Source organism: Aethalodelphis obliquidens, unplaced genomic scaffold (genome assembly GCF_003676395.1).
Source record: "Aethalodelphis obliquidens isolate GAN/ISIS:26980383/991018 unplaced genomic scaffold, ASM367639v1 scaffold12, whole genome shotgun sequence".
Taxonomy (NCBI): Eukaryota; Metazoa; Chordata; class Mammalia; order Artiodactyla; family Delphinidae; genus Aethalodelphis; species Aethalodelphis obliquidens.
The window spans coordinates 28,858,754-28,875,074 of NW_020837956.1; the positions used below are offsets into that span (position 1 = coordinate 28,858,754).

Sequence of the window (16,321 nt, forward strand, 5' to 3'; positions counted from 1 at the left end):
TCAATCTAGTTTCTAATTCTTTGTTTAGTTCCTAAGTCTCCTACTGCCCTAAATGTCCTTTATTTGGGCTGTGGCAAGAACTCCATAAATGGTAGCTGTTATTAACACTGTTCCTTTATTCTGACTGTATTAATGATTACTTTGTACAGTAGTTTTGAATAGAGCAATATGTTTTGTACCATTTTAATTGTGAATTTAGAAATTAGCTACTAAAATGATCTTTTATGAAAGAGTTTTTTGTTTTTCTATACTTTTGTGAATGTGTGTGTTTAATTTTGTATTGTTTGTTTGTGACCTTGGGCAAGTTATTTTACATCTTTAATCCTCTGTATCTGTAAGATGGATTTGATGAGACTACTTCATCAAAGGGTACACAGTAGGAATTTAATTAAATATTCTCTAAGAAATGGAACAGACGAAAAAAATGTTTAAGAGACTATATTCCTAAATTTGGAGAATTTCATTTACTAAATTAATGAGGAAATATAACACATATGAGATCAGAGGGAAGGATAAAGGCCTGAACCAAGCAGTAATGGTAGTGGGGATGGGAGGAAGGAGTGGGATTTTATTTATCCATTTGGACATTTGGGCTGTTTCTATTTTTTTGACTGTTATGAATGCTGTTATTAATATTTGTGTATGAGTTTTTATGTTTGTTTGTTTGTTTTTGCTGTACGCGGGCCTCTCACTGTCGCTGCCTCTCCGGTTGCGTAGCACAGGCTCCGGACGCGCAGGCTCAGCGGCCATGGCTTACGGGCCTAGCTGCTCTGCGGCATGTGGGATCTTCCTGGACCGGGGCACAAACCCGTGTCCCCTGCATCAGCAGGCGGACTCCCAACCACTGCGCCACCAGGGAGACCCCTGTGTATGAGTTTTTGTGTAGACATATGTTTTCATTTCTCTTGGATATATACCTAGGCGTGGAATTGCTAGGGCATGTGGTAATTCTACTGATATATTTAACATTTTGAAGAACTACTGAGCTATTTTTCAAAGTGGATGCACCACTTACATTCCTACCATTTCTCCACATTTTTTGCAAATACTCATTATTGTCTGACTTCTTGATTCTAGCCATGCTAGTAGGTGTGAAATGTTATCTCATTGTGATTTTGATTTGCCTGGTGGCTAATAATGTTGAGCATCTTTTCATTTGCTTAGTAGCCATTTGTATATCTTCATTGGAAAAATGTCTGCTCAGATGCTTTGCCCAATTTTAAATTGTGCTATTTGTCTTTTTATTATTGAGTTACAAGAGTTCTTTATACATTCTAGATGTAATTCCCTATCATGTATATGATTTTCAAATATTTTCTTCCATTTGTGGATTGTTTTTTCACTTTTTTGCTTGTGTCCTTTGAAGCACAAACATTTTTAATTTTGATGAAGTCCAGTTTATCTACTTTTTCTTTTCTTTTCTTTTCTTTTTTTTTTTTGCGGTACACGGGCCTCTCACTGTTGTGGCCTCTCCCATTGCGGAGCACAGGCTCTGGACGCACAGGCTCAGCGGCCATGGCCCACGGGCCCAGCCGCTCCATGGCATGTGGGATCTTCTTGGACTGGGGCACGAACCCGTGTCGCCTGCATCGGCAGGCGGACTCTCAACCACTGCGCCACCAGGGAAGCCCTACTTTTTCTTTTCTTGCTTGTGGTTTTGGTGTCATATTTAAGAAATCATTGCCTAACCCAATGTCCCATAGATTTACACATAAGTTTTCTTCTAAGAGTTCTATACTTATGTCTGATTCATTTTGAGTTGATATTTCTGTATGGTCCTACAAACTTTTGACTCTTCTGAGTTCTCAGACTGTTTTTAGGGTATATTGTCTATAAGATGCGAGGTTGGACTCAGTGATCACTGAAGTCTTTTGCAGCACATTTTGTGATTCTAATTGTAACCTAATTGCCTTAATGTTCTTTTTAATAGTACCATTGTTTGTTACAATGACCAAAACCCATGTGATAGCAGCTTCAAAAGAAGCATTTTATACCTGGCAGTATCGTGTGGCAAAGAAGCTCACAGCATTGGAAATTAATCAGATCACCCGGTCTCGAAAGGAAGGGAGAGAAAGGTATAACTTTTGATGAACATTTTTTAGTAGCTCAACCATATCACATTTAAATCGGACATAGCTATTTACAAATTGTCATGCTTGAGAACTGTAAATTGTTTTGATTACTAGAATTAATTTTCCATTAATTTGAATATCTTTCAGATTTATGTGTTTAAATTTATCAAAATAAAAGAGAGGTAGCATGGTGTAACAAAAGAAAAGCCTTTAGCGTTAAAGACTGGAAACCTGTGTTTTTATAAGGGATGGCTATTCTCACTTATCTACTCTCGCCGTATTAGAGTTATAATGCTACACTGACATACGATTGTCTAACCAAAACTTCATTCCTATGGGTTAGAGGTAGAGGTCTTTCCAGGACGGTGGGGTGATTCTAGTATCATAATCATCACAGGAGAGGCAGGTCCGTAGACACAGATATGGAGGAGGTCTCTAGGTGGGGAGAATTGGTCACTTGCCTTCTTTCTCTTGCCCTGGATTCCAGGGGTTTTGGGGTTGGAACTATTTCTGATAACTGGGTGTAAAGATGACTCTACCATGTGGAGAAATTAGGAGCCAGGATGGAGGGATTCTTTCTAATAAGTATAGCAGTGCATTTACTGTGTTTTGTAAGTTATATTGTCTCTGTTAGTGATATTCCATGTTTGCTGCCCTTTTGTTGTTATCCTAAGGCTTTAAGCAAAGCATTTGGTGGAGTAATTTTAACCTAATGATTGTTAATGAGGGCACAGGCCTGTGTTGGTGGTGGTGGGCAGCGGGAAGTCATGTCAGAAATCGCAGGTTGCTTTTTTCAAATCATTTTCCTTCACACATACTTGAGATCTTAATGCAATCTTCCCTTCCCTTTAAGACTCACTCGTGTACTAAGGTAGGTGATATAACCCCAGTAAAAGTATTATGGATACCTGAATTCATGTGGAAGAAGGAAAAAAAAGAAGTGGAAAAATACTATATCTTGTATTCTCTGTAGTTCTGAAAGACCCAGTGGGAAGAACCTTTGGCCTCTTTGTTACTAGCACTAGTAACAAGAGACCTGCAGTCTGTGGGGAGAAGGTGGATCTTAGGACAAGGATGGAGCAGAATAGTCTAGCCTCTCCATGGAGTGACTGTGCTCTGTGAACCAGCTAAAGAGATTCTGGCTTCTGTTTAAATAAAGAAGGCATCATTTCCTTATATTTCTGTCTGGGGTATACTTCCTAGTTTTAGTGACTTTGGGCCCGTTCTCTCTGAACTTCAGTCTCGTCATCTGTAAAATACCGTTGGTGATGCTGATAGGAACCAGCATCGATGGAGTACTACTTCTTGTGTGCCAGACACTGGGAAGTCTAGTCAGTACTCGTATTATTCCTATTTCACAGAGAGGAAACTGAGACACACAGCGTAAATTATTTGCCAGAGGTTCCCAGCTGATAAGAGGAGATGGGACACAATGCCAGGTTTATCTGGCTCTGAGCCACTTTCCTCAGATTGGCCTTTCTTGTAGTACCCTGCTTGTTTTAAGAAAGGGATTTGGGTCAAATGATCTCTTGAGAGACCTCCTATTCTAACCTTTGACTTATGTTTTGTGATAACTAAGTAGAAATATTGACTGTATGTACTTAATAAAAATGTATTAGAAAGCAGAAACATGGTACCTCTAAATTAGTATACCTTTCTGTTTTTAATACATTTCTTTAAAATTTATTTAACACTTGATCTCCTTATTATATTGGTGAAAGTACAAATATGACTTTAATTTAACAATGATAAACTTTCATGATATTTTAAAGATGGAAAATGGCTTAATTTTCCTGTGATTATATTGCAGCTGCAATGTCTTGACCTCCTTTTATGTATCAGGCTCTGTGCATGTGTGCTTTACCAGCATCGTTTTATTTATGCCTCTCAGAAATCCTGCAAAGGGGGAATTGTTAGCCTTCTTTTACAAATGAAGAAATTGAGGCTCAGAGAAGTTAAATAACTTGCCCAGGGCCTCATAGCTACTCAATGATGTGTCTTCTCTGTTCACCTCCGTTCATTTCAATGTTTTCTTCAGCAGACATTATAGAGCGCCTGACAACGTGTGGCAGGCACTGGAGATGTAGTCTTTGCCTCTAGGAAAATCACCGTCTAGTGGGAGAGACAAGGAAACTAGCAGCAATACTGTGGTGTGAATAAGTGTTACAGTAAAGGTATCCGAGAGATGGTACACCAGAAGTGGTGCACCTTCATAACACAATAGGCATAGGGGAGGCTTCTTTACTTCAGAACAAGAATTCCATTCATTAGAGCTTCCCAAATGCACTTACGTTTTACCTTTATTAAGCATATCGTTAGAAGGGAAATTATGGAGAAACAACAGAGAAACTTGATGCTTTAGAAGTTGTTCCTGACAGATGTTCATTGGGGGAGTAAGGGAAGATATCTCTTGGGGCTTTACTGACATTCACTGGAAATATATGATTCAGTGTCCAAATATATTGTTGGCATAGCTCTCAGGAGCATGGCACTTGCATAACTAGTAAACACATGGTAGGTAGTTTCTGCCTTTGTAAGATTGAGCTGTGTCAAGAACTCTTTAAAATAATCAGGACAGTAATATTAAAAAACAGTATTCATCGGTGTCATCCAATCCTTTAATTGTTCTAGAGATCATGAAATAGTATAAACCTTACTTATACTATCATTGAAATTAAAATTTTTTTTTTTCAGGATTTATCATGTTGATGATACTCCTTCTGGATCAGTGGATGGTGTGCTTGATTATAGCAAAGCCATTCAAGTAAGTGATTTTATTATCGCCAGCAAATGTTAATATCCATAGATTTGGAAATACTGTAATTTTATTTTGAGACCTGAAAATAATTTGTTTCCAACGAATAGCATTTTATTCTAGTAATTCTTTTAAAAATTTCTATTCTAATTCAAATTTTTCTAGATTTGTTTTTTCTTCTTTTGATTTTGAAAAAAAGTTTATTTTGACATGATCATAGGCCCACAGGAAGTTGCAAAAAATAGCACATAGAGCCTCTTTACCCAGCTTCCCTCAATGGTGACATCTTACATAACTATAGTGTAATATCAAAATCAGGGAATTGACATTGGTAATGATGCTGTGAACTAGACTACGACCCAATTCCTATTCAGTTTTCACTAATTTTTACATGTAGTTTTATGTAACTTCATCACCATAAAGGAATTGCCTCGTGCTACTTCTTCATTTTCACACCCACTCTCCACCCCCATCCTTGTCCTCTGGCAATCACTCATCTGTTTCCATCTCTATAGTTTTGTCACTCTGAGAATGTTTTACGAATGGAGTCATACAGCATGTAATAGCATATCATCTTTTGAGACTGGCTTAAAAAAATAATCCATCCAGGTTGTAGCAGTGCCATGCCATTTGCCCCCTTCTTTATTTTGGCATGCGCTGGTCCTTTTGCTGAATGTTCATCTTCTACAGCTAAGCTCAAGTTTTTGTCTCTCTTCCCATTTTGGTATAAGTTTATGCTCTTCCCTCTGTGCACTTATAACTCCTGTGGTTTACCTCTACTGTGATCATACTGTACTGTCATTAGATGTTGGTTCCACTGCCTTTCCCAGTAGACTTCTGAGTAATCCCCGAGGGCAAAGATTTTATCCGAGTATCTCCAGTGCTTAGTTCAATGTCTGGCATATAGTAGGTGCTCAGTAAGTAAATGTTGGTTAAGTTAATAAATATATAGTTACGGTATTCTTCTTAGTGAATTGTATACTACCTTGTACCAGATTAGCCAGTCAATGAATATTTGTTAAAGAGTAATGCTGATTTATTTTAGGGCACAAGGGATCCAATTTGTGCCATAACTGCATCTGATAAGACATTGATTGTGGTAAGTTGTTAAAAGAAAAACTTATTCTATGAATAATAATCGTTTAACTTGTTAAAAATAGAATAAAGCAACATGTTTTGGATTTGAATATCATCTTGCGGGCACCTCAAGTTTTACTAGGTCCAACAAAAGAAATAAGAAAGTTTTAAAGATTGCCTCACAAATTGTTAATCATTTGCCAAAAATAACTTTGTGAAAGCGGTAGAATCATGGCCAGCTGGGGAGAGTTTGAGGCTGGGTTGAACGAGTCCTATAAAGGTTGGCAGATGTGGAGCAGATGGACGGTGGTAGTAGGTCTTGGAAAGTTTCCTCCTCTGTGTGGCCTGCTTTTTCATATTGGAGAAAGTGCTTCGGCTCAGCTGCTTCCATAAGAATTAGAATGAAGAGGTAGTGTGCTTGGTAGCCAGTAAAATAAAGAAGCCTGTGGCAAAATTTTGCTGAATTTTTCAAATAAAATCAATGTATCAATGTTGTTGTGCCTTTTCTTGAGCTCTGACATTTGAAAATATTAATTTTAGAAATAAGTGTTTAATATAGTAATGCTGGTAGAGTCATTAAATTCGAATTATGTAAATAGATCCTTGTGTGTGTATATTTCCAGTTCTAGTTACATTCTTTAGACATTAGCTAAGTTTATGGGGGAAAAGATCTTAAGAACATAGTATTCATTTTTCCTCACCAAATAAATTTGGTATATGTTTTAAGGCAGTTTGTCTTACAGTCAGGTCAGGTTTTCTTTTTAGATTCTTTGCTATACAGCAGGTTTTTGGTTGTGTTAGTTGTGTTTCTGACATTTTCAGGAAAAATAAAAAAAACATGCAAGTCAGATCAGTCACAAAAATTGACTTAATTCCTAAATGAGAGTCTACCTCTACACTCAAATAGTTTTAATATCAGCCAAAAATTTTAATGGAAAAGGTATCTTCTGCGTTTAAAACTTTCCACTGTTGAAATATAAACAGCTTTTAGAACCTTGCCTTTTTCAAACTTTTAAAGCCACAGGACCCACTTTTTCAAAAACAAAATCTTATTGTGTACTTCAGTGTCATCTTTTAAAGCCTATACCTCCTTTTTGTACATTAAAAAATATCTGCCCTCCTCACCACTCTCTTGCCCTCCCCAGCCTTTCTGATAGGCCTCTGTGGAGAAGCATGCTGGGAGGGCAGAGCTGCTGCCATTAGAAAGGGGACAGGGAGTGATGGGCTGAGTGCAGCCTTCTGCTTTTTTCCCCCGTGGCTGTGGCCGGAGGCACAGCAGGGTTTGAAAATCACAGCTCTCTCCTGTCTGTTGCTCTAACTGTTGATCTGTCAGCCTTAAGGCTTGCACAGAGTTGCATAGAAACTTATATTCTGTTTTATTTTTAAGCACATTTAAACTAATACTCATTGTATCACTGCTTTCTGATCATCTCCCTTTGCCACAAACTGGTATCACATAGATGGCTATAGGATAAAAACATAGACTTTCAGTAACAACTGTTTCCTATGGTGATCTTATATTGATTTTTCACGTATATGAAATTTAGTTCAATAAGTGCTTTATATTTTAGCCTTTAATGTACCCCGAATGTTAACCTAGACAACTGTAAATAACCCTAGATACATCTTCCTTGTGATGTAAGACTTTATGTATTATTAAAGAGCTAGGTTTCTGACTTCTCTCTTGAATATTACATGAAAAAAAATTAGATCACCTTCAGCCACTTTAAAAAGGTTTTAATTAAATTATGAGGTAAATTTGTACTCAGAACACGATCAGGATCAGAACTGAGAATTCACTATGACACCATCACTTTGGTTTTGAAACAAATGTATGAACATATAGAGAGACCTGTAGTTGTGATTTAATATTATTATGGTAAATATGCTTTAGTAATCAAAAATACTTTCTGTAGAGTCGTGAATCTGGCACCATTCAGAGATACAGTCTTCCTAATGTTGGTTTGATTCAAAAATACTCCCTTGATTGTCGAGCCTACCAGTTATCCTTGAATTGCAACTCCAGGTAAGTCTGAAAGCTTTCCTTGCGTACATGTTAGACTTAGAAGTCATCCGTTGGGATTGTTGTATTTATGTAATAAATGCAAAGACTTGTGTTTGTTTTAAACTTGTCTTACAGTTCAGTGTGGTTTTACTGTAGTATATTTGTATTTAAATATTATATTTACTGTGTCTAGATGTTTTCTCTCATTGGGCAAAATATAGAAACTCTAGTGTAATTAAAAAAAAATTATTTGCATACCAGTTGCTTTAATCCTTTGGATACTTTTTTCACAAGGAAGCAAAATGGAAAGCAGCCCATGTCTTCTATCAAATTTATAAATGTTAGTTTAAAGCCAGTTATTTATTTAAAGCCATTTCTACCTCATTCCCGGGTTCTGATGAACTTATTTTGAAGAATGGTGATAAGTAATTATATTCATGAACGCAGATAGTACTTTTACAGTTTTTTTTCCCCTTCTCCAATTTCATTACTTGTAGTCGTCTTGCTATCATAGACATCTCAGGAGTTCTGACCTTCTTTGACTTGGATGCTCGGGTAACAGACAGCACAGGACAGCAAGTTATTGGCGAGTTGTTAAAATTGGAGCGAAAAGATGTCTGGGATATGAAGTGGGCCAAAGATAATCCTGATTTGTTTGCAATGATGGAGAAGACAAGAATGTATGTTTTCAGAAACTTGGATCCTGAGGTAAAAACAAGAAATAAGCATTAACAGTACATAAATAATGAGCCAAATACCAAAACCTGGACATTTCCCCTTTGTTTCTTCAAGAAGTTTGTTGGTGTTGGCTGCATGAATTCTGAAAATAAATAGAAACATTTCTGTGGAATTTAAAAATATTTGGTCTTAAGTGGGATTAATATTTATCCTTTAAATATTCTCCACTTTCACTGAAAGGCACTTTCTAAGCATTTATCTATTCTTTTTAAAAGATGGAACCATGCTCACTAACTATATAGTCTTTATTTCTTTCCTTGTCAAAGTTTAAAACAAATAAAGTAGTCTTATTACCAAAATTGCTTAAAACCACCAGCCAAAAAAATGTGGTTTTGGAGTTGCCTCGCCCTTTCATTCTCTTTTGCCTGTTCTGTGCTTATTCTGTGCTTACCTTTGTCTTATGTATATTTACATGAACTTTGTCACCTAGTAATCCATGTTCTTTATCATCCTGATAATCTTACGAACAGGCAAATGTGGACTGTGATTAATAATCTGCTCTCTCTGGGGTGTCAGAAAGCTGCTTCCTCACTGATTTTAAAGTTATATTTTTATTTTCTACTTGTGGCTCACATCAGCTAATTTTTAGGCGCAGAATTTTCCTGTCAGTCTGCTGTGTATCAACCGTTAGCTGTTGTGTTTGGGAATTCAAAATAATTTGAGTGGTAGCCTAATCAAAGCATCATTAAGAAGATAAATCTTTTAAACAATTTTCGAATTATCAGTGGATTTTCAATTTGGAATTTTCAATGCTCCTGTTATACTCCACTAGTGGAAATAATAAGAGATGACTTGATAAGTGCTTTATGTCATTAATTGATGTTTGTTTGGACCTGTAGTTTCCTTCTTGGGAAGAAATTACATGCTGGGTCCCCTGAGCTACTGAAGATCTTCTGTAATTATTTAGTGGTAAACTAAACATCTTTAATACCCTAAATTATTTTTACATTTCCCCGTTTGAGCCCTACTCAGGATCTTTGGGTTGGTCAATGACCTGATGTAAATTGTTCTCAAAGGCTTTGTTAAAGCTTTTAGGAGTCTTAAGGATCTTTATAATTTTCAGGCCCTGAGTAATGGCTCAAAGGAAGGGCATTCAGGGCTGCTGCATTTGACCTATATAAGCATGGACTTCTTTCAAGGGTTCAAAGAAAAGTTGACCCTTGGTACAAAACAAGTGTGGAAATTTGACAGGTAACCATGGGATAAACTTGAGGATGGAAGTAAAATACGTTTTGAGTGTTAGCGTCCTTTTTCCATCCTTGGCCCTACTTGTATTAATTCCAAAATCATATGCCTGGAGAAGTGAGAGGATTATGCCTGGCATAATGGTCACACATGGTCAGTCTAGCACCAAGGGAAATCTTTGCCTGGTGGAAAGTGTTTCTTAAGTAGTTTTAAAAGAACAACCTTTTATTTATTTATTTTTGGAGTTTGTTGTCTGGCTTGGCAAGTACTTCAATTTCTATTAGATCTAGAGGCAGGTGAATTTCGTATAACATTACCATTGACTGGATTTCTTTACAAACCATGGTGTGCTGTTCTTTTCATTCATGAGGACCCTGCCTGTGGTCCCTGTTTGGTTAGTTACTCTGCTAGTCACTCCTCTAGCATGTGAGGTCATACTCTTCAAAACTGAACTTACTAGAACTCCTTTAGGACATAGTATTCTGTGTTATTATTAGGGAGATAAACTGTTGTTTGATGGTTAATACCGAATACATTTTTATACGTTTGAGTGTTATTATGAATTCTAGTTTCATACCTTTCCTTAAATTGTAGACCTTTCTTCAGATTATGTGTGAGAAAAGGGTGCCATTTGTGTGTAAAATTCTAATTCATTGATAAAGCATATTTTCCTTGAGAATTGGGAAGTGAGTATTTAATGTTGATATTCCCTGCTTGATCATTTTCATCTCCAGTGACCCTCTGAAGGTACTGATTCTTTGATTTCTTTGTTGACCCATTGATTTTTTTAGTTTAGTTTAGATGTTGTTTAGTTTCCATGTGTTTGTTTTATTTCCAGTTTTCTTACTATAATTGATTTCTAGTTTTATACTGTTGTGGTCAGAAAAGATGCTTGATATCTTTTCAGTCTTTTAAAATTTATTGAGATTTGTCTTATGGCCTGGCATGTGATCTATCCTGGAGAATGTTCCATGAGCACTTGAAAAGAATGTATATTCTGCTGTGTTTGTGTCCTGTAGATAGCTTTTAAGTCCATTTGGTCTAATATGTCATTTAAGGCCACTGTTTTCTAATTGATTTTCTGTCTGGATGATCTTTCCATTGATGTAAGTAGGGAATAAAGTTCCCTAATATTATTGTATTACTGTCAATTTCTCCCTTTATGTCTGTTAATACTTGCTTTATATATTTAGGTGATCCTATGTTAGGTGCATATATGTTTATGAATGTTATATCCTCTTCTTGGATTGACCCTTTTATCATTATATAATGCCCTTCCTTGTCTTTTATTATAGAACCCAGCACAGGTGGGGGCTTCTCCCGGGGCTTTCTGGGGCTGCTGTCTTGGCAGAAGGTGGGGCTGGAGCCAGCAGGGCTACAGCCAGGGCCCAGCGCATGCTGCGTCTTCTCCCATGGTGCAGTGGTGGTTGCCACCTCTGTGGGGGATGCTAGAGCTGCAGCCCAATGCAGGCTGGGAGACTGTGCTGGTGCAGTCTTGGCAGGCAGGTCAGGGTTCCAGGCACTTTTCAATCTGCTGCCTCTGCAAGCAAGACTGTGCTTGCACCCTTTAAGAGCAGAGTCTCAGTTTCTTACAGCCCTCTGGTAAGCCCCACTGGTTTTAAAAATCAGCCAAGGGAGCTTGTCTTCCCAGTGCTGGACCCCAGGGCTGGGGTGCTCAGTGTGGGGTGTGAACCCCTTGCTCCTTAGGGAAGATCCCCATGCTTGTGATAAGCCCTTCCGTCTCTAGGTTGCCTGCTAGGGGTGTGGGTCTCGGCTAGATCACTTCCCCTCCCCTCCTACCAGACTCGGTGTGTTTTATCTTTCTGCAGCCTTGGTTGTAGAAGAGCCACTCTGCTAGTCTTCAAGTCATCCTCACAGAGAGCTGTTCTATATGTAGGTGTAGTTTTGGTGTGTTTGTGGGAGGAATTGAGCTCAGGGTCTCCCTGTGCCATCTTGGTGCTGCCCGATTTCTCTCCTTATCCTTCTATTTCTCCTTTTCTCTTTGTTTTTGGTATTATTTTTTATCCACAGATCATCTTTTATGACTTTATCTTTTGACCCTCTTGCTTTGTTAAATTATCTAGCTAAAAATAAAAAATTTTCTAGTGATTAACCTTTTTATAAGGGTACACTTAGTTTACATGTAGTACCAAAATAAAGTATATGAAAGGCCCCTATAATTTATAAGAAATATTTTGTTACATGTGCTTTTTTTGTGAATTAAATTTTATTCTGATTTTTTCGGTTCATAAAAGCATACTGTTTGCCTATATGTAATATAATTTTTTTGAGGAAATTTAGGGATTTTATAAAATTTTCTCATATAATTTTAGTCAATTTCTACTTTTTAAAGAAAATATACATTTAAAAACCCAATAAACACATATAATGTGCCTACAAGAGCCTCATTATTAAACTTAGACATATTAAATGCAAACTAAATATGATTCAATATTTACTTCTTATTTTCATCTTTTTAGTGTCTTACCATAATAATAATTTTTGTAGTTTCTATTATATATGAAGCACTAACTTTCAGAGTTATAAATTTGATATGTTATTTCATTTGGATTTAGGTTACTTTCTATTTCACTATGACATCACACACATATTTTAAAAAATTGCATTCTGGAGTTATGTTCATTATCAGACAACGTTATCCTATTCTTTTTACAGTGTTCTTGGAGGTATTAAGTATATTGGGAGTGTATTTCTTTTACTAGGGATTTAGGACAACTACTTTACATTATAATATGCATTTACCATACTTTATTTCTACAAGCCTGTATAACGCTAGGACAAGAAACAGACATATAGCAGGCTCATGTGTTTCCATGTTGGCAAATTAAATCTTGTTATATAGGAAATGAATCTATCAGGGATGCCCTCTGGCTAATGTTACAGAGGACTTACTTTTCAGTATGGTATGGGACTTTGATATATGTGCTTAGATACAAATATAGTGTTTGTCAGTTCATTAAGAATTAAATTTAATGTTGCATGGCATGAATAAGAATTATCAAACTGTATAAACCATTTTTGGATTAATTCAGAAAATTTGAACTGATACTGGATCCTATTAGGGAATTAATACTGATTATGTTAAGGTGTGATAATAGTAATGTGGCCATGTAAGAGAACATCCTTATGTTTTAGAGATATGAAATAGTTAGGGGTGAAATGTCATGTCTAAATTTACTTTACTTTAAAATACCTTAGCCAAAAAATTGACTGAAGCATATTTCTAAAATGTGAATAATTATTTAGATGATGTGTATATGGGTGTTAATGACATTCTCTCTCCTTTTTTGTTGTTTTGAAAATTTTGATAATAAAAGTTAAAATCATGATATGGTAAAGAAGGAAACTTTTGTACAGTTAAACATAACATTTGTTTTTGTCTTTAAAGGAACCCATTCAGACTTCTGGATATATTTGTAATTTTGAGGATCTAGAAATTAAATCTGTTCTTTTGGATGAGATATTAAAGGTAATTCTTATTAAAAAACAATTATATTTCTGTTGCTGGCTTGACTGGGACTCATTTTTGTACCAGGCAGTGTAGTGTCCTGGTTAGGAGTATGCAGTGAGGAGTTCCAGCCCTTCCCTGTCACTTATACAACCTTTAGACAGGTTCCTTCATCTTTTAAAGTTTCATTTTTCCCTTCCTGTTTATGAGCCTGTTTTTACCTCTATAAAATGTGGATAGTAATAGTACCTGTCTTACCGGATTGTTATTTTATAAGATAATGAGTGAAAAACAGCACAGTGCTATGATCAAGAGCTCATAAATGGTAGTTAGTTGTTTTCATTATTTTTATATTAATAACAGAGATACTGAAGAAATATTTGATAATTTTCTTTAGTCTTTCGCTTGTTCTAGGATATTTGAGTAACTTTTTTATTTGGAGGACCACTGTTCTCCTATTTTATTTTTCAGGTTTTATAAAATAATTCTAATTCCAGATAAAGAATTCCAGATAATTTTTGAATCCCTACTTTGGCCTTCATTGAATGTTCTTTGAAAATATTTTACTCTAAGAATGTATTGAAAGTTTACCTTCCTTTTATCCAAAATATTTATTTTTCTATGTACTACATATGTGTTTTGGAATAGTGGATTTTAAATTTCCAGAAGTTAGTTGCATTTTGTAACATGTTTTCATATTTTGGTTTGACATGTAAATTGCAACTCTTTTATTGGGAACCAGTTGTCTTCTATGTCATGACCACCCTGCCGCAGCAGGAATGGCCCCCACCCAAAATTTGGTTTGCGTGTAAAGAGTGATGACACCACAGATACACCAAAAGGGTGTAAAACGGTCTTACAAACTTAATGAGTTTTTAGGGGAGAAAGGATAGGCTTCCCAAGCTGCTCCAAAATTGGTTTGAGAGCAGGGAAAGGAGACTGGCTTGGGTTTTTTGGGCAGTTAGAGGGTGGGCCTAGGGTGAGGGTTCCCATGGGTAGGTAGAGATATGTGTGGTTTGAAACTCCTGCGTCACCAAAGGATGGAACACTTATGCTTTCTTATCATGTCCAGATGTGAGGCAGAAGGGGAAGGGGGAAGGGTGAGGCTTAAAAGCTATCAGCAGTCAAAGTCAAAAAGGAAGGTCTGAAGTTCTGTTACAATCTCGGTCTCTTAATGATTAACATTAGATAAACATCAGAACATTATTCTGTATAGCTGTAACCAGTATGTGGAAAGATAGATTTGATAGATTAGATAAATAAACAGAAGTAATTTTATAAAAATGACATCACTGTACAATCTACTTGTTTAGTGTTTAATTTTAATTCAGTAATGTGACAGTGAATCTGAAGGAATTGGAGAACATTAATTTTTTTTCACCACAAATGATTACAGCTTTTCTGGGTTAAGAAAAAAACTGAAGAACTAAGAGGTTATTGCTTTTAAACTACATCTTAAGTTTTAATAGTATTGATTGTCACTCTAAAAGACGGTGTTTTTACATTTTCTCCCTCTTTCTCTCTTCTTTTTGTTAGGCACATTGTTATTTTTATGTTGTCAAGATTTAGAACATTTACATTTTATTTTGTAACCCTAATTTTCCACATATGTAGTCTTATATTTAAATGGAAGCTATTACCAGTCTTTTTCTACATTTTCTCTGTACATGAGTTCTTAATTTTGATTAATCTTTTAGTTGGCTGGATTTCTTCGTTATAATTCTTTTCAAGAAAGGCTCATAGTTGCTGATTGCCTTAAATTCTGGAGTGCTTAAAAATGCCTGTGATGTGTTGCTCTGATGATTATATTGACTTTTATGAAGAATTTTTTAAAACACATATTTAAACTGGTTAGATGTACTTTAAAATTCTTGATACACATTTTATGCATATCTAATAGTAGGATAAAGAAAGTCAGAAAGAGAAAGACAAATACCGTATGCTAACACATATATATGGAATCTAAGAAAAAAAAATGTCATGAAGAACCTAGGGGTAAGACGGGAATAAAGACACAGACCTACTAGAGAATGGACTTGAGGATATGGGGAGGGGGAAGGGTAAGCTGTGACAAAGCGAGAGAGTGGCATGGACATATATACACTGCCAAACGTAAGGTAGATAGCTAGTGGGAAGCAGCCGCATAGCACAGGGAGATCAGCTCGGTGCTTTGTGACCACCTGTGGAGTTGGGGGGGATAGGGAGGGTGGGAGGGAGGGAGACGCAAGAGGGAAGAGATATGGGAACATATGTATATGTATAACTGATTCACTTTGTTATAAAGCAGAAACTAACATACCATTGTAAAGCAATTATACTCCAATAAAGATGTTAAAAAAAAAAAAAGAATAACTACAGTACTATTGCCCGGTTTAGTGGCAGGCATTGTTAAACTGTGAGGGAAAACCAGGTTCTGTGTGACAATTTTGTTATCTGTCTGACTTACTACATAAAAAGCCGTAAAGAAAAGAATATTGTCATACCTTAGTTCCCTCTGAGGTCTTGTTGACCCAGGAAATATTTAGCTGAACTGTGGATCCCTTCAAGCATACAGTTTTAAGAAACAACATGAGTGTTGTACACCTAAAACTAATACAGTGTTACATGCCAATTATATTTCAATAAAATAGGAAAAATAAATAACATGAGAAATTTCTTGGAGGACTAGAGAAGAAGGAGTGCAGAAGGAAAAGGACGGGAATTAACAGTTCTCTAAAGTAGAGGAGTTGGGGAGATAGACAAGAACTTCAGCAACTAGAAGAGGGGCAGGGGTGCTGTGGTTCAGTCAGTAGGTGTATCTCTTCAAAGGTCTGAAGCAAGAGAGCATTGGGTCAGTTCTGAGACTGTGAATAATGTGAATAACACAGCTAGGCATTGTGCTCAGTGCATGATACGTGTTATCTCACTTAATCCTCCCAATGCTAGGAAGTAAGTTTGATTACTATTCCATTTTTTCAGAGGAAGAATCTGAGGCTTGGAGAAATAAGCTGATTTGCCAGTGATACCCGGTTAGCAGTAGG

General features: G+C 36.4%; 1 protein-coding gene across 3 annotated transcripts in view; it reads left to right on the forward strand.

Moving 5' to 3' along the window:
* The window catches only part of WDR35 (WD repeat domain 35), a 62,358-nt gene that overhangs the window by 29,507 nt on the left and 16,530 nt on the right, over positions 1-16,321 (forward strand). For 2 of the 3 annotated variants that reach the window (XM_027113767.1, XM_027113769.1), the window contains 6 exons: positions 1,931-2,075; positions 4,767-4,836; positions 5,873-5,926; positions 7,821-7,930; positions 8,407-8,617; positions 13,242-13,322. In XM_027113767.1, the coding sequence (XP_026969568.1) occupies positions 1,931-2,075; positions 4,767-4,836; positions 5,873-5,926; positions 7,821-7,930; positions 8,407-8,617; positions 13,242-13,322 (671 nt within the window). The remainder of the gene's footprint in view (positions 1-1,930; positions 2,076-4,766; positions 4,837-5,872; positions 5,927-7,820; positions 7,931-8,406; positions 8,618-13,241; positions 13,323-16,321) is intronic. The other variant, XM_027113768.1, reaches the window with a different exon arrangement.